Source organism: Stegodyphus dumicola, chromosome 1 (genome assembly GCF_044657685.1).
Source record: "Stegodyphus dumicola isolate Sdum_Otavi_A_Nest chromosome 1, ASM4465768v1".
In the NCBI taxonomy this organism is placed as follows: Eukaryota; Metazoa; Arthropoda; class Arachnida; order Araneae; family Eresidae; genus Stegodyphus; species Stegodyphus dumicola.
Window position 1 is genome coordinate 79,779,876 of NC_140768.1, and position 19,938 is coordinate 79,799,813.

The 19,938-nt window shown below is 37.9% G+C and overlaps 1 protein-coding gene across 2 annotated transcripts in view; it reads left to right on the plus strand.

Annotated features, from left to right (window-relative positions):
* The window catches only part of LOC118196519 (neprilysin-2-like), a 218,974-nt gene that overhangs the window by 196,525 nt on the left and 2,511 nt on the right, over positions 1–19,938 (plus strand). For both annotated transcript variants that reach the window (XM_085816761.1, XM_085816771.1), the window contains one exon: positions 13,237–13,304. In XM_085816761.1, the coding sequence (XP_085672887.1) occupies positions 13,237–13,304 (68 nt within the window). The remainder of the gene's footprint in view (positions 1–13,236; positions 13,305–19,938) is intronic.

Here is a 19,938-nt window from a genome sequence, read left to right on the forward strand (position 1 = left end):
CTTCCGCTGTCCACGTAAATTTACTCTTTTTTCTTTTGATTACTAAGAGTGGTTCAACAATATTAGCGAAATCTTTTATGAAAGATCGATAGTAAGAACATAGTCCAAGGAAAGACGAAAGTTTCTTGGCGGTGTTGGGCGGTGGGAAATTCTTAATAGCTTTTATTTTTGAATCTTGCGTTTCTATACCCTTTTGCGAAATTTTATAACCGAGATATTTAAGTTCTTTAGTTGCGAACTTGCATTTTGAGGCGTTAATTGTAAGACCGGCCTCTTTTAATAATTTAAAAACTTGTTCGAGATCACTAATGTGTTGTTCCAACGTACTGCTCGTTATAATTATATCATCTAGATAAATTAAAGTTGATTTTCCTAGGACAGGCTTTAGAACAATGTCCATAGCTCTCTGGAATGTTGACGGGGCCCCACACAACCCAAAAGGCATGCGTAAAAATGCATAAGTGCCCGATTTTGTTATAAACGCGGTTTTATGTATATCTTCGGGTCTCATAGCTATTTGATAGTAGCCAGACATTAAGTCCAAAGTAGACATATATCTCGTCGATTTGATCTGTCTAATGATCTCGTCTATAACCGGCAAAGGGTAAACTGGGAATTTAGTTATGCTATTTAGTTTTCTATAATCGATAGCAAACCTCCAAGCCCTTTTATCCGAAGGAGGAAACTCGTTCTTTTTCCTACATAGTACGACTGGACTCGCGTATTCACTATTTATGGGCGTTATTATTTTATTCTTTAACATCTCCTCAATATGTTCTTCGATGATTACGTCTTTTTGTTTGTCATAGCGGTAAGGTTTAGTCCTACAAGGTTTTTCGGCATTTAATTGAATCTTGTGAGTTACAATCTGACAGTTTCCCGGCTTTTCTGAAAACAAATGAGAAAAATTACTCACCACTTGCTGTATTGCTTTACTTTCCTGGTCATTCAAATGACTAAGGTCCAATTCAGGTGTCTCCACCGGTTCCACCACCCTCTGGTCCATCTCCAGCACCACGGAACTATCTTGAAAATTTAATTTGGCCCTCGCGGTCCTTAAAAAGTCCATACCTAAAATAAGAGAGTGTTGGAGGTGTTTCACCACAAAAATTAATACTTTGAGATTTTCCTCTTTTACCTGTACGTTTAATGCTACTTTCCCGATGCAGTGACATGTTTTTCCTTGCGCCGCTATAATTTCCGTATTTCTGGTTTTAAAGAGTCGTATCCTATAAAAATTCTTTTTGAAGAACTTTTCACTCATGAAATTGCCTTCTGCCCTTGTATCGATGAGGGCTTCTACTGGTACATCGCCAACCAGGACTTGTATAATTGGTAGCTGTGAGTTTTTTACGATGACTGTATTTAGATGTCTATTTGAGGGTTTTTCTAAAACTTCCGGGGTCTGGACCCTCCCTTTCACAGGCCCCTCTAGTCGTTTAAAGCTTTCCTTTCAATCTGTGTCTTCTGGGTACGCGGATGCTTATTTTCAAATTTTCTTTTTGGGCCTTGCCCTTCAAGTTTCGATGCGTTAGCTTGATAGTTCTTTCCCCCATATGAGCGATTTCCATTTCTTGTTTCCTCCTTCCTTCTGGTACTTTGAGAATATGTTTCCCCTCTCGCTCTTTCCGCGATTCTGCGATTTTGAAACTTCACCGCCAATTCGAAAAGTTCCTGCAATGTGGTTGGGTTTCTAATTTCAAAGTAGTCTTGGACAGCGGGTAACAATCTTGGTAATATTATTTCAATAATCTCCGCATCGGGTTTTTTCCCATACAACATATCCGTTAGCTTGATTTTTCGTAAAATAAAGTCCGTCAATTGTGCTGTATCCCGTTGATAGAAACTATATAGCTCGGCTTCCAGCCGTGCGCGATCTTTCACTATGGGGAAGGCCTTTACTAACGATTTTTTGAAATTTTCAAAAGTATACGTCGGGCTTCCAAATTCACCTAGAAGAAATTTGCCTATATTTTTCCACCATAGCGCGGCCTGTCCTCTTAGTGCTGATGTGGCGATAGCAACTTTTTGTCTTTCGGGCACAGGATAGAGCTGAAAGTGGTTTTCTATACCTTCTAAAAATACGGACACCGAATTTTTTCCGTCGAAATAGACGTTTGGCTTGATTGATGCTCTCAAAGTCTGGACCAGGTATCCAAATCCTTCTAACTGCGTTGTCATTTCTTGGTGTTGTCCAGCGGCTTCCATCCAGTTTTCGGCCATTTCAGTTCGATAAGTGTTCGGGCGCCAATATAACGTTGCGCGCCTCTAACTAGCACGCAACCAAGAGGTGACTGTGAAAGCTTGTATAAACCACAGAGTCTTATAAAGGGTTTAAGTCCCTTTTTATTCAACGTACTAATTTACAATTGCGTTCTCTTGACGCTTACAAACGGTGCCAACTCGGCAGTCAAAATAAAAATAAAAACCTGAAAAGAAATTAAAGACAATATTCTAACTACGAGGCTCTCTCAAATAACTAACTCACCGCGTTTTACAATACGGCTGCTAATTCAGCAGACTTGAAGCTCACTGGAACAATTGCAACTACTTCCCGCCAAGCACATAGGCCGCAACGCGGGGTTTTTCAAATCTCTATAACTACCTCCGCGCTCGCTAAGTAAGAATAACTCTCTCTCACCGAACTTGTTTCCTTCTATTTAAATCATACTACTTCCGCTGATAATTTGAATGCTTGCGCGTTCTACTCAAATTTACATATTCTGGCATTGGCAGTTCCAGGGGAAAGTAAGGATTGACAGGAAAGATAGTTTAAACTTAAAATAAATGTTAGTTAAAATAAATATAAACCCTACACACAATTCCCATTAAATATATTTAATGTATAAAAAAATTAATCAAAATAAATGATTATTACAAGAGTTTTCCATGTTTAACATTAGTAGGTCTTATTTGGCCCACCTTGTATTAGAGCTGAAAAGTTATAAAAAATACGTTAGGAATTAATTTTAAAGTGTTTAAATGCGTTAAGAAAATGCATTAAGAATTAATTTCGATACGAAGATCTCGATTTTATTAGGATGAACGTTTTTCTTACTATCGAGTTTCAAACTTCTATCTTTCATTATTGTTTGCCTCATATTTCTAGCGTAGAGACAATAGCATTCATAATTTAACCTATGATGCGACTATTCCCAGTAATATAAACCGAGGTTACTCCCTAGTAGTATAAACTAGGGTAAGGTGATCTAAGGCAATTTGTATAGTAGTTTCTGGAAAGCTAAAAGGATAATGACGACAGACGGGCAGGTTTAATGTTTTCGCACAGATGGACGGAGAAGATACCTTGACCGGTACATTAGGTATGGATTTCTTGGTATGAAGATAATGTTAAATGGCCGCCCAAACAGGAAAGCAATTAGTGTCTCTGACTACCGTACTGAAGAGGTCGGATTCGGATCCTGGAGAAGGTATGAATATGTACTGTCTGTTACATTATTAATCAGAGAATTAAATTAATTTTGATTTTTCCTAAATAAGTATAACTTAGAACAGAAAAATTCAGATAACACAACAGAAAATTTCAGAAAATCACAACAGAAAAATTCAGATATCATGAACACAACACAACTGAGCTGAGATATTTTTCTCCGGCTTTTTAAAGCTTTCAATCGGTCCCGAGAGATTCTAGTAATTTCTGCTTCTCGAGATTTCCGGAAAGCAAACAAAGAGTAGAATTACGGTTACAGCTAACATAGCAATTAATTATATTTACCCAATTTAACTATAAATTAAACAGATATTTATTTATTCAATGTTACATGCACGTGCTCTCATATTTTAACTTTTTCGGCGTAGCATTCTCTTAAAATTTATCACACGCTGCATTACACGGGGAAATACAATAACTTTAATTATAATTCTACTAAAAATATCGATCTAAATACCAATTTCGTAACACTGCCCCCTTCCCAATGTCTGCGCGTCATGGACAGTACTATTCCTGGACAACAAGGCATACTTTTACAACTAAAGCAACAATGCAATAATAAACATTACAGTACAATAACAAACAAGATACACAATAATAGCAATAAATAACTAAACAAATCCAATACAAGAACAATGTGCGCAATAATTTAAAAATTTAAAAAAAAATAAGACCATGGTCTTACGCTATTTACATTACATACACTACGTACTATGGTCATAGTAAGGAGCTAATCTGTCGTCATGAACGACATAGGCTTAGAGTTCGATGACGTACGGATCCGAACTACGACGTCGTTCAGCCTGTTTAGGACGGTGTAAGCACCATCCCAAGATGACTGTAGTTTCGGACAGAGTCCTTTTCGTCGAATCGGATTGTCGGATTCCACAACCACACCCAGTCTCCGTCGTTGAATCGATGTCCAGTAGCTCTTGTGTCGTATCGGGTCTTCATCTTTGCCGTCGCCAACTTGACACGCTATAGTGCAAAACTGTGCATTACCTTCAAACCGGGCATGGAGATCTTGGATGAATTCCTGAGGCGATGAAGGCGCATCCGGAAGGCGGCCAAACAGAAGATCAAAAAACAGACGAATGTCACGATCAATGAGCGTCTGAGATGGGTAATAGCCAGTAGTCTCGTGGACAGCACTGCGATAAGCCCGTAAAAACAGTTGTAACTTCTTGTTCCAGTACTGTTGGTTTCTGGAATCCACCAATGATAGGTAATTAAGGACGGTTCGATTAACCCTCTCTACCATGATGTCTGACTGGGGATGTAAAGGTGTCATTTGGGTTTTGCCGAAGACGAATAGCTTGCAGAAACCTTTATTTACAAGCCGAATGCAAAAATTCTTCCTTAACCGACGTGCAATTGAAAACGCACTCCGAACCTGGAACTCCAGTGCTGTATCATTACTCTGATATCGTTACAGCGTCTTGATCAGGAATAGGATACGCTTCAAGTCACTTGGAGAAGTAATCAATGACAACGAGTATGTATTTGTTGCCCTTAGCAGTTCGTGGCAAAGGTCCCAAGATATCAAACGCGATACGCTCAATAGGTGGTCCTACATTGTAACGATGCAGCTTGCCTCGGCTGCGTTTCTTCGGTCCTTTCCGACTTGCACGGGCATTTTAAGGTCGGCACCACATTTGCACGTCATACTTTGCATTACTCCACTAAAAGCCCTCACGAACGCTTGTCTCAATGTCTTCATTATTCCGAAGTGGCCTCCTGTAGGACTGCTATGTAGTTCTTTAAGAATATCCGGAATCTGGGATCTCGGAAGTATCAGTTGCCATCGGAATGCCTTTCTATCATCTGATTCGAATTTAAGACGCCGTTTCGAATATGGAGTGAATCCCAGGGGGGGGGCAATATTGTTTTGTAGTAGGACGCCCGACAAAACTGCCAGACAAGATCAGTTCTTTTTATCCTCATTCGCTTTCAATTATATATAGAAGAAAATTTTTAAGAAGAAGTAAAACAATAGGATCATATTCTAAACAATTAAATTGTGCGTTAATCATAATTGTAAAATTTAAAAACTAATTAAACATTTATGTATAAAACGTTAGCAGTAAGTGATTATTATTATTATTATTATTATTATTATTTTTTTTTTTTTTTTTTTTTTTTTTTTTTTTTTTTTTTTACATCTGAATTTTTAATTTTTCATGTTTCAATGAATGAAAGTAAAAATTATAATTTTTAATTCTAATTCGCCAACTGCATAATTTTCAATTTAAGTTAAAAAAAATCGTTTTTGTTACATACTCGTAATTAAGAAAGGCTTAATAAATCTTAGTCTTGGAAAATGACCTTCTCTTATCTAAATTATTCTTGATGAAAACAATAATATTCTTAAGTACAAATTAGAAAAAATAAAATGCTATATATAACTGCAGAATGTCGAATTTAAAATTTATCTTGGAAGATATAGTGATATGACGCTTCTGTTATAAACCTTTCAATCCCATCAGTGCAAGCATTTTGCTCATAACCGCTCAACTTTTAAAAAAATAAAAGTATTTGGATCTCAGTAAATTTCATACGAGGCTGTTTCCAGTTTATAAGGTATTTCTCCCGCCTTCTAAGCCTGCCATCGTGGTGTAGTGGTCGCACGCTCGGCGCGTATTCGAGAGATCTGTAGTTCGAGTCCTGGCGAGGACATTGCTCATTTTTCATCTCTCCTGCTTTTAAAAATATCCTAATATATCTACAAGTTTTAGATTAAGACTACGACGATTTATCGATTAGTTTATAATTAAAGTCAATTTCAATAGCATTAATAATATTGCTATCCGAACTTTTTTTTTTTTTTACCTGGATAGTTCAATTTTTTGAAAGTCAACCAACTGTTAGTTTGATAGAATGATCGTCTGGTGTTTCAAAGCTTTCTAACAAAACTTTAATCACATAGATTAAGTTAAAATTAAGGATTAAGTTTTATTATTGTTGTATATAATATTCATATATAATTTGAATTTTAATCAGGCTTTATATATATGTAGTTACTGACCACACGGTCAGAAATTACAGTAAAAATTAAGGTAAAACTCCACTTAATCGGAGTGGTTAACTGCATCCTGTTAAGCACTTAGATTCGAATGACCATTCGAATGGTTGGGAGAAGAGAGAATTCACTGTGTGTAACACTATTTTTCCAACTGGAAACCTTGACTATACTTGTAAATAGTAAATTGTGAAATAATTCTTTTTGAGAAATATTTCTTATGACTTTAATAGATTATAGCAATTCGAATTTGCGTAGTATTTATGAAGCTAGAAGTTGCTAAACGACTAAGCAAAAACTAAGAAATAGCAAAAGCTGTAATTATATTTTAAAATATTTTACACAATATATATAGTTGCTTGCGTACGGGTTCATAATGGAATGAACGCACAAGTCGATAAAAATTTAATAAAATTTACTCTTATCCCAAGAAATAAAACAAAATGCTGAAATTTCCTCAGAGGTATTCGCACATTTATCGCAATATTTCACAGTGGTTAAATTTTAAACTCCTAAAAAATTCTCGTAATTTCCACTTTCTCGATTTTTCTGGATAACAAAAGAGTACAATTAAGAGTACTCTGAATAAGAGTACTGAGATTGAATGTTCAATGCGCGTGCTCCGGTATTTTTACTTTTTCGGCGTAGTTTTCTCTTAAAACTCGTCGCGCGCAGCATTGCACAAGGAAATGAAAAAAATTTAATTACACTTTTACTAAAAATAGCAAACTAATTACAAAAATCGTTACACCGCCCTCTTCCAAAGGACTGCACATCCCGGGCAGTGCCGTCCCTGGACAGGAAGCAAAACGTAAAAATAAGGCATCAATGCAACAATAAACATAACATTACAATAACAAACAACATAAACAATACTTGAAATATGTAACTTAAAACAAATCAAATAGTATAAAACACTAAATACAAATCAAATGATAAATACAAGTGAAATAAAATACAAATTTAGAAACAAAAAGGACCATGGTCTTATGCTATTTACAATTATATACACTACTTACTATGGCCATCGTAAGGAGCTAACCTGCCGTAATGAACGACTTTAGGCTTAAATTTCAACGACTTACGGATTCGAACCACGATGTCGTTCAGCTTAGGACTGTGTATGAACCATCCCAAGGTGACTTAAACGCCACTGTGAGAGCTCCCGAGCTAAGGTTAACCTAACGGGATTGTAGCTCCCACAGCGGAAAAGGATATACAACTCTAGCTGCCGCCACAGCCCAGCAGACCAACGGATTTTTTTATAATCATAATCAAAGAAACAAAAAGTTTACAGATACATTGCAAGATTGAGTTTAGACGAACTTTGCACAAAGTGCAGAGTATACATTCATATTGAAATGGGTAGATAAAATTATAAGATCAATTAAATTTGTAGTTAAAATATTATCACTGGATTAAACTATTAACATAAGCTAAAAATAAAACATTAGTAGAAAAATATACACAAAACTTAACTAAGGATATCATACATCGCGTATACCTGCAGTAATATAATTAAAGCTGAATATGGTTTTAAAGTTTGTATTATGCGGCACCATACAATTTATGACATTATTGTTATACATTTAACAATTATTCACTGAGTACACTATGTACTAAATTCATCACAACACGCGAACGTACATTTAAAATGCAACAAGGTTTCAATATTAAAAATAAAGATGATTAATTGTGTGTAACACACTTTAGAACATGCTGTGTTATATAGAATGCATCCTGCGGTAAGGTAAAATATATACACCGTTAATCATCTTTCTGTATATTAATACTTATCACTAGAAAAAGTACTTTGTGCAGTATTACATGACAAATATTGAACTTAATTCAGTACATGACACAGGGCATAGCATTAGACTATACTATTTACAACAGCCTTTACCACTTGCAATACTAAACGAAACACATGCTTTGCTGGATTCTGTGAAGAGCAGTACAGTTTACAAAACATTAGAGACACTTTCATATTATACAAGTTCCAACAATAGTATTTTATCCCAAGGTGACTGCAGTTTCGGACAGAGTACTTTCCGACGAGTCGGATTCCACAACCACACCTTGTCGCCTTCGTTGAGTCGATGCCCAGTAGCTCTAGTGTCGTATCGGGTCTTCATCTTCTCCGTCGCCAAGTTGACTCGCTCTCGTGCAGAGTTGTGCATCACCTCAAACCGGCTCTGGAGATCTTTAATGTATTCCTTTGGCAATGAAGGTGAGTGAGTGAGTACGGAGGACATGGGCACCACCCCTCTACCATATTGGTTAATTGGTGTAGCGCCATGTCCACCCTTATCTAAAGCAATCTTGGTACTGCAGAATGCTTATAGGAATAGTTCATTCCTTGGTACATATTGCTTAACATTAATAAAAAATTGGAAAACTGGCTATGAAAGTACATCCGAAGGGCGACCAAACAAAACATCACAAGGCAGGCAAAGGTCACGACCAAAGAGCATCTGGGATGGTGAATAGCCGGTAGGCTCGTGAACAGCACTGCGGTAAGCCAGTAAAAACAGTAGTAACTTCTTTTCCCAGTCCTGTTGGTTTCTGGAAACAACTCAGGAGAGGTCATTAAAGGATGGTCCGATTGAAGCTCTGTACCGTGCCGTCCGACTGGGGATGTAAAGGCGATGTTTGGGTTTTGTCAATGCCCAGTATCATGCAGAGTTATTTGATCATAGCCGAGGTAAAGTCCCTTCCTTGTTTGGAATGTAATTGAAGAGGCACTCCGAACCTGGATATCCAGTGCTGTATCATTAACTCTGCTACAGTGACAGCCTCTTGATCAGAAATAGGATATGCTTCAGGCCACTTGGTGAAACAATAAATGGCAACCAGGACTTATTTGGTGCCATCAGCTGTTCGTGGCAGAGGTCCCAAGATGTCAAAGACGATACGTTCAAAAGGTGCTCCAATATTATAACGTTGCAACTTGCCTCGGCTGCGTTACTTCGGTCCTTTCCGACTGCACAGGCATCACAAAATCAGCACCACTTTTGCACGTCTTCCTTTCATTACTCCAGTAGAATCGCTCTCGAAATCTTTGCAATGTCTTCATTATTCCGAAGTGGCTTCCTGTAGGGCTGCTATGTAGTTCTATAAGGACATCCGGAGACCGATATCAGCTGTCATCGGAAAACATTTCTATCATCTGATTCGAATTTCAGGTACAAGACGCTGTTTCGAATATGGAGTGAGTCCCAGACTGCCCACTATTGTTTTGTTGGAGGACTATAGATCAAATTATCCTGCCTGGTACGTTTTCGGTTTGAAGACTCCATTAAATCAATTATGGGTTTAATGTCACCGTCTTCCAGCTGGTCTTTCTTGAATTCACATCACTCCACGGGTCTCGGTCAACCGATTTTGATGTTGTAATTTGTCGTGCGACCGGACTCAGCAGCTCGTATTTCGCTTCGACTCTGGAACAATATCGGCAGCTTTCTGGACAAGTCTTCTAGACAGGGCATCGGCGTTTCCGTGAAATGATCCCTTCCGATGACGGACAGTGATGTCATATTCCTGGAATCTCTGTATCCACCTGGCTATTTGACCCTCAGGCTTCTTGAAATTCTAAAGTCAGGCCAATGATGCATAAATTTTCTGCCGTATCGAGAATAATGGAAATGTTCTACGGCTTTGACTATGACGAGCAACACTTTCCTCGTGATACAGTAATTTCTCTCCGGCTTTGACTATGACGAGCAACACTTTCCTCGTGATACAGTAATTTCTCTCCGGCTTAGACAAGCACTTGCTCCAGCAGCCACTACGCGTTCTTTACCGTTTATTTCTTGGGACAAAAAAACCGACAATTTCATTTCTCGCGTCTGTGTCGAGAATAAGTGGTCTGTCGAGCTGAGGATACGTCCAGATTGGCGCAGATGTTAAAACATTCTTCAAGTTGTTATATGCATCCTCACACCCGTTTGCCCGCAAGAACTTTTTTTGCATTCTGTCAGGTTGTGAAGGGGTCTTGCGACGGAAGAAAAATCCTTCACAAATCTCCTATAGTAGGTACAAAGCCCCAGGAAACTTGTTAGCTGATGAACATTTTCGGGGCGTCTCCAGTCTTTAACTGCTGTCATTTTTTCTGGATCCGTAGACATAGATGACATGTCCGAAGTAAGTTACTACCTGTCCGAATAATTTACATTTAGCGGAACTCAACTTTAGATTTGCTTCTTTCAGTTTCTGAAGCATCTCGCTAAGATTTTCTAGATGTTCTTGTAACCTCTTTCTCACGATGATGATGTAATCCAGGTATAGTAGACAGGCTTCATAGGAAAGACCTTTCAAAGCAGTTTCCATGAAGTGTTCGAATGTAGCCGGCGCATTACATAGTCCAAATAACATCACCATGATGGACGGACACACACAGGATGCCGTCCAAATCAGTTTATCTTTAAATTGCTGAGCTAAATCTTTCCGAATGATGGTGACATTAGCTCCCGTGTCGATGATCATATTGCAAGGAACTCCATCGATATGCCCATTGATGAATATTCCATTACTGTTGCCACTCATTACAAAAAACTTGAGTGCTCTAAATCGGGGCTTCTCATCATCCTTCCAATTCCTCTCTGCGATATGGCCATTAACTTGTTTCTACCGTCATTGCTGAGAAATGGTCTTATTTTCCGTGTCCTAGGATGCTCTGCAATTCCTTCGTACGTGGATTTCAGCGTCGCAGTTCCAGCACTTTAGGGCTGGTTTCTTGTCGCTAACATTCCGTCTGAAGGCATTGAGATATCTGGTTAAATCGTTTGTCTTATTTTTCGTGCTTAAGGGTGTTCTGCAATTCTATCGTACGTGGCCTTCAACTCCACATTTCCAATACTTTAGAACCAGTTTGTTTTCACTCCTATTCCGTATCAAAGCATTGACTTTGATAGGCATCGATAAATCATATTAACGAGCCATTACTTGATCCACTGACTCGTGGACTTCAGCAGTTCTGACTGGGTGGCGCTCTCTACGAGTTGCTTGCTGGATTGCCTCGAATTTCATGGCGTACACTAGAGTGCTTTTTAAGTCCTTGACATCCGCTATTCGCAGAACTTTCTGTATTTCAGGATCTCGGATGCCGTCGATGAAGTACTGCAGGGACACGATTTCCCTTGTTTATGTTCGGCATTCCGAAAAGGCGAGATGAGACAGCCTTTCAACATCCGTGGCACGTTCCTGGACAGTTTCCGTGGGCTTCTGTTGAAGGAATTTTAATTGAAGCTTGTTGTAGTCTTTTAAACACGTCTCCCAAAAGCGCAGCTCCAACGCGCCGGATAGAACTTCGAAATCTAGCCTTATGTTTTTTGGAAGCGTCTGAAAGATATCCGCTGCATCTGTTCTCAAAGAAGCGGCGAGATGACAGGCCCTAGCTTGGGAATCCCATTCATTCGCTTCCGCCACTATAGAAAATTGTGTCTTATATACTTTCCAGGACGTCTTTTCATCATATGTGAATAGTTTCAGAGTGGGACGAGCAGGCATGGGTAGAAATTTTAAAACTTCAGATTGTTTCCTGCTATCGCTATGCACTTCTTTAAGTTGTCAGCTTCTTTAGCGACGGCAGCAGAAACCCTGTCATCAACCTTTTGTTCCACGGCAGAAACTCTTCTATTTACTCTTTTACAGAAGAAGCTCTTTCTTCTATTTCTTCTTTCACCGAAGAAACTCTTTCTTCAATGTGTCCAACTTTATTATCAACAGCCTCAATTCTGCCTTCCATAGCTTCAGACTTATTTTCTATTACGCATGTAATTTCTCTTTTCATTTCCTCTTGACCTGCTTCAATCCTTACTTGAACAACCTTGCTTTCTTCTTTAACAGATTCCTGAATAGCTTTCATTAAGTTGAAATGTTATGAACTCTTCATGATATTCTTTAACAAATACTTGACCAGCTTCCATCTTCTCTTGAACAGCTTTCAGATCCTGTTTAACGGAATCTTGACGGGCTTGCATATCTTCTTGCCCCGCTTTCATTTCTGCTTTAAGTGCAGCAAAGGCTGCCACCAACTGCCTTAACTGTTCCTCCATCGCTCTTGTTATTGGAATTCAGCCCCACTTCTGACATAAAAACGTCTTGAGTGCGTACGATTCCGTATTAGATTGAATGCATAAGTCCAATAAAAAGTTAATAAAATTTATTCTTATCAAAAAATAAAACAGAATGCTGGATATTTCCTTAGAGGTACTCGCATAATATCACAATATCACGCAATATAATCAATAGCTATACTTTAAACTACTAAAACGTTAAACAGAACGCAATCCACAGCGCAGAGAAAGCTAATCCGATTAACAGTAATTAACAGCAGCTAACTAAACAACTGAACTGAGTTGTTTCTCTCCGGCGTTTTATAGCTTTCAATCGGTCGCGTGCGAATCTAGTAATTTCTGCTTCTCGAGATTCCTGGAAAGTAAAAGAGTAGATTTACGGTTACAAGTAACATAGCAATCAATTGCATTTATTCAATTTAAATATAAATTAAAGAGATATTTAATTACTCACGGCAGGAGCACGGTACGTGCTTTTACATTTTTACTTTTTCGGCGTAGCTTTCTCTTAAAATTTATCACACGCTGCATTGCACAGAGAAATAAAACAATTTTAAATATAATTCGACTAAAAATATCTAAGTAAATACAAAATTCGTAACAAAATTTTTCTACGGTGTATTTATTGTAGTGTTATCTCTATTAATGCAAATATAATTATTTCAAAATATACATTAATAATGTTTCAGCTATGGTGTGAGAAAGTCATTCAAAAAAGTCCTTTTGCCACCACTTCGTACCTCTCATCAATAGTTAAGTAAGTAAAACACGAATTCTTTTATTTTAAACAATAAGAACTTTGCTAAAATGAGAAATATGTGGTGCTATTTTTATTAGAAAATATTAAAATTAGTATTAAATTAATTCAAATTAATTTCAATTAGTCCAAAAGACAATTACATCAGTTCCAATTACATCAGTTGGACTAACATGAATCTAATACCCTCACAAAATCGACTTTTGATAATATTCTTTGAAATGAAATTCGTACGTCAAAAATATGAAGGTGAGGAGAAGATATCTGTCCAGCACTGTAATTCGATTTAGCTCTCTATAATCTCCAACTGCCCAAAATCGCCATTAGTTTTTGACACTAAATCGGTGATTCTCAACCCTTTTTGCACGATGCACCCCTTTCAGTATTGCTAGGAGATATTCTCTCTCCCTTTTTCCAAAATTCGAAAAATACATAGGAATTTATTTAGATTACCTTTTAACGTTTTTATAAATAAAACAACAAAAAGAAAATCTGAGAGGCTTCAGATTTTAAATTACGTCCAAAGGGGCGTTTTTTAACATTTTGTGTGTTACCTTTATTTATTAAATATCATGTTCTGCGTACTCAAAGTGTAAAATTCAGTTCAACAGCAATATCGCAAATTAATTTTAAACTGAGCATATCTTTAGAATTCCCGATACAATCTCGCGCGCTGGATATATATATATATATATTGTAGTACAGTGTTGCCATTGCTCGCTTTGAAATCGTTTAGTTTTCTAATCAAAAATTCGTTGAAGTGTTCCAAAATTTGAAATCGATCATAAAACAAATTTCAAATTTAAATTAGGGCTTCCACATGCCCATATTCTATGAAAAATTACGTTATTCAAATTTTGATGGCTCTGGGTACCGTTGTTTTATCACAATACGAGAAACATACATACATTTATGCAGATTCTTCATCCCTTAATTTCTTTAAGACAGGGCGATAATATATGGTGGAAACGATTTGAAAAATGGTACAGCCTTTTCAAGTTTTCGACGCAAAATTCCGAAACGAAATTATTAGTCCTTCAGGACAAATTGCCCCTTTGTATAGAAAATGTTGATAAACATCAAAACTTGAATAAAAGCGGCTTTTTATATTCTGACTGATTAATTCTAAACTTCTAAACTGATTAATTCTTGATATCTAAATAAAAACCTGGCCACGTTCCCCCCCCCTCCTCGGGCTGAAAAATAACAACAAACAGTATAGAAAATGATGATAAACATTAAAACCCTAATAAAAGCAGTTTTTATATTCATAAACTAATATTAAATTCTTAATAGCTAAATAAAAAACTGGCCACAGTCCTTCCATTTTAAACTATGAAATTTCCCTCTCAGGTGCTAATTCCCCTTGTTGAGAATACTTGCTAAATGAAGAAAATTGAAAAAGTGAAATTGTTTTTAGAAATAATCCCTTAGCCAAGTGTAATCTTCTAGACCTTGAAAATAGAGGCTACTTTCAATTTTGTGAACCTGTGTTATGTTTAACCTGAAAATATCAGAATAATTTTCTACTAAATTTCAAAATTTAAAATTATTCATGCTCAAAATTATCTGAATAATGGCTTAGTTTCAAAACCTTTGCCGAAATATAGATATCTTAATTAGCAGGTTTTAAATTAATTAATAAATATAACAACAATGGAAACATGCCCGAATTAAAAACCTATATGCCAAAAAAAGTGCCACTGGAAATGCCCGCGTAGATTTAATATAATCTATACTGGAGGACAAAATTAAGAAATGGAACACTTTTTCCCAAATATCTCGAGAAATACCGGACAGAAATAAACGAAATTACGTATGAGTATAGTTTATAGTATAGCAATAATGTGTATAAAACAACAACGATAATGCCATTCATTAGCATGAGTTATGGCCAAGAGTCCAGTACGGTACAAATTTCAGTTTGAAAGATGGTAGTGTAAATGTGCCTATTATGGTGTGTGATCGCTTCTGACTGACACCATGCACAACGAGTAGCCATTCTGTTAATTACGAGGGCCATCCAGGAAGTAGATTACGTTTCCGTCTGTGTCCGCTAGGGGCGGGGCTAGCGCGGCCATCTTGGGGTCAGAGCGTTGCGCAGCTCAGTCTGCATCTAGCCGTGCTAGTGAGAGGTTCGTGCTGTGCTCCGTTCAGATACTGTGACGGTTTGAAATGTCTGCGTTAATTGAAAATCCCGCGAGCTGCGAGGTGCGCTCAGTAATAAGGTTTCTGACTGCAAAAAACTGTAAACCGATAGAAATCTATCGGCAGCTTCGTGAAGTGTATGGGGACAACATTATCACTGAAGGTGGAGTGCGTCAGTGGGTCATAAGATTTCAAAATGGCCGAACCAATGTTCACGACGAAGATCGAAGTGGGAGACCCAGCATAGTGACCGCCGAACTTCTCGAAAAAGTCGATGCTAAAGTCCGTGAAAATCGAAATTTCACAATAACGGAACTTTCTTTGAGTTTTCCACAAATTTCGCGAAGTTTGTTGCACGAAATCATCAGCGAAAAGCTTGGTTACCACAAGTTTTGTGCAAGATGGATTCCAAAAATCTTGACAGAGGACCACAAAAATCAGCGAATGGCTGCAGCGTTGAACTTTTTGGACGCTTACCATAAGGATGGTGACTCTTTACTCGATCGCATCGTTACTGGTGACGAAACATGGGTGAAACATGTGAACTGTGAAACGAAATTGCAATCAATGCAGTGGGGGCACACAAGTTCTCCCCAAAAACCCAAGAAATGCATGCAAACAATGTCGGCAAGGAAGATGATGGCGACTGTTTTTTGGGACAGAAAAGGTGTAATTTTGGTGGACTTCCTGGAAAGAGGCACTACAATAAACTCTCAAAGGTATTGCCAAACTCTCCAAAAACTCAGAAGAGCAATTCAAAACAAGCGCAGAGGAATGTTGAGCTCTAAGATCTTGTTGATTCACGACAACGCCCGGCCCCACACGGCAAATGTCACTCGTAAAGTTCTTGAATCTTTTAAGTGGGAGTTGTTTCCTCATCCGCCGTACAGTCCCGACCTGGCACCGAGCGACTTCCACCTATTCCCAGCAATGAAGAAGTGGCTGGCTATGCAGCGTTTTGATGACGACGCACAGCTGCAAGAAGAGGTAACGAAGTAGTTGAAGGCGCAAGCGGCCGAATTTTTCGACGAAGGAATTTCCAAGCTCGTACATCGCTACGATAAATGCCTTAATTTGTATGGTGACTATGTAGAAAAGTAGTATTTGAGTGTGGCTTTCATCTGTATATAATAAAATTTGTTTCCTATACTTTGTTTATTTTTTTATTCCAAAACGTAATCTACTTTCTGGATAGCCCTCGTAGAACGTTCAGGAGTCCCCTGTGGAAATTGCACACACTTCTCCACTACAAAAGTTTTTAACTCCTGAATGGTTCTGGGTGTGGGTTGGTGTATTTTAATAGCCCTCCCAAGAGCATCCCAAGCATGTTCAATAGGATTAAGGTCAGGAGATTTGGCTGGCCAATCCATTCGGTGAATATCTTTGCTTTACAGATGGTTATCAACCAGGTAAGCCCTATGAGGTCCTGCATTTTCATCGATAAAAATAAACTCAGGGCTAATAGCCCCCCTGAAAAGAAAGTCGCACATAGGATGCCTGTAGGATGCCTCCTGTCTGTACCTCTGGGGATTTACAGAACGAGTGTCAAACACAGGGAGCGGTGTGCAGGTATCTTGTCCAGACCATCTCTTCTCCACCACAATATTGGTCCTTTTCCATGATGTTGCGGGGATGGATCGGGTCCCAGGTTCCATCGATATCAATAGTCGCTGAGAATCAGATTGTAGGCTGAATCTGGAGTCATCCGTAAAAAGAACATTAGCCCATTGAAGCTGTGTCCAGTGTTGGTGTTATATGAGCCGTTGTAAGCGTTCTCTTTTGTTGGAGGGAGTGAGTGGGATGCTTTCTGGCATACAGTCATGTCTCATGGAGCAACTGTCTTCCTTGAAATTGATTTTCCTATGGTAGTAGAGAGTTGTGTGGCTATAGACGTCCTCTGACGTTTCGCTGAAAGTACTAAATGCCGGTCGTCATTGGTCGCTGTGGCTCTTGAGGTTTCATTCAGTTCTCTTGCAACCTGAGCTTGGAACTGCCCTGCCTCAAGCCTACCCACGATTCTCGTCTAAGAGATGATGCGTACTCATCTCACCTAAAAAAACAATAGGATTATTCAAGAAAGACATTAAAAATCACTACCGTGTTGTAGAGCGGAATCAACTGAACAGCTGTACGGGGACGTTTATACCTCCTGCTGGAGTAGCAACGCCCACAAGTATACGTTAACTCATTTCAGTGCCACCAGCGCCACAGGCTTATTCACAAAGCCTACAGACCGTTTCTTCTGCTGTTTGCTCCGATTGGTTAAAACAGGCAACGTAGGGTTACAGAATCTAGTGCTTGGTGACTTTTGGTTCATCGTCTTTACAATTTGTATCGTATACCGAAATTTTGTTTTGTCGTATACCGAAATGTGTGCACAACCCACTGGCGAAACGACAGATCAGCAGTAACGAGCGCGGGAAAATTTCTCAGACTTCTAGGTCGCCGGTTCCATCACCGCTCGTAGCTATCATAAACTCTGCTCTGCACGGATTTACTTTTATTTTAACTTTATTGAATGACTTTGTCATTATTTGTCTTTTCGTCTTCAGGTGCGGTGTTAAAAATTAAACGCCTTATTTTCTCTATTTTTGTTAATGTTAAGGCAGATAGCCCTAGTGTGCTTTGCCGTATCCTCAATACACCTTTTGTTAACGTTAATTTTTCTTATTTTTATTTACTGGTTTGTACTCTTTGTAGTAGGTACCAGTAGCGAGATTGCGATCCAAGATCCCAAAAAGTGTTTCAATAAAAATAGCGCATAATGGAATAAAATATAATTTTAGTTATACTTACTCATAATTTAGGTAAAAAGAATATAAGTATCCGACGCCCTTAAATGTTTACTGAATGTTTTCATTTGGTTAATTTTTTAATATTCCTTTATTTGTATAAATTAATGCGCTATGGAAATTTACACAATAGACTCTTTCTAACAGAAATGACGAAAAAGGGCATATGCTATCTCCATGTAAACACCTTTTTCTTGTAAAACAATTACGTACTTTTAAAAGCTTAAATTCAAATACAAATAAATTATTAATAAGATCAGTAGGTTATTTAAAATATATTCCACACAATTCCCCTCAGCTTTCGTTCATAAACTAAAAAAATATCGAATGAAATAAACGCTGTTTCCGTTTGTTTGGCGTTAATTACCACGCCTACCAGGCGATAACTCACCATTCCAAATATGAACACCAAGCAGATGTTTCCTCCTATGAGAGCAGCCCATAGAGAAATGGTCTGTAGGCTTTGTGAATATGCGCGCCACAGTAGCATTATATGACAACTAACTGTCTAGGTTTTGTATGGTGTTTTAGGCGAAATGTGGGAAAATGTTTTCCGTCTGTTAACTTTGTCCGTCAGTGTAGTTTTCTGCCGAAAGTTTCGATAAGATTTCATCAGATGTAAAATGTTTTATGTCCTGTAAGTGTCCGTTTCCAACGTATTTTGAATAACAGAACATGCAAACATTGCTAACCCGTCTCTATTAAATAAAAAGTTCCAAGATTGTTTCACAAAATTGTATCTTCCAAATAATGAAGTTCTATAAATCTTTTTGCTGATTTTTGAAGCTGCAAGGAAAAATCCAACGCTTAGCATTCGAACCAAGTTTAATATCGCATCAGCATTTTCCATTTGCATTAGAACTGAGATTTCTAAAACATTTAAAGTATTATGAGTATTTCTTTTTACATATTTTACTGTCGTAAATTTGACAAATGCTTAACTTATTTTGTTAGGAGGGCTATCTGCGGTTACAAACACGAGCATGCCAAAGAACTAAATGCTGAAGAAGCAAATAATTCTGAACAGTAATTGGCGTAACTTGTCTAGGTTTGGCATGATTTGGTTTAGTTTATTTAATTGTGGCAAAGCGTTCCAAAGACGTAAGGGGGCAAATGTCTTCGTGGAGGAATTTCTAAGGGCAACAGGTTCTTATCCAGATGAAAAAACCACAAAACCGTCCATGCAGCCAGCTTGTTTGCCTGGAATCAAACCCAAGTCGAACTACCAGTGTTTAGCAATTTTACCGACCAGTCGCTGGTGGGCTGAAGTAACTTGAGTAACCTTGCCATAGTGCGGAATCAAAAAAGAACCTTCTTCAGTTACGAAAGTGAAAAAGGACTCTTGATCGCACCTGAAGGCTTTGTTTAACTTTCAAAACTATAGTATTGCAAGTTTACTCACGTTGTACCAATTTCTGTTTCTGTATATTTATTCATTTCTTTAGCATTCAGGATTATTTGTTCTTGTATTCGCAGATGTGTCAACTATTAATATTAACAGTTACACATATTTCGCTGTAAATTTATATTAGCAATATAATTAATTTTAGTTTGTCTAAATCAAAGGTTCCAAAGCTGCATCTCGTGACAAAAGTATGCCAAAGACTGTATACAACCCTCGACGCAGTTTGAAATGTTATCTACTACATACTTATACATCATTTTTCAGTCATGTTTTACATCTCAAAGGAATT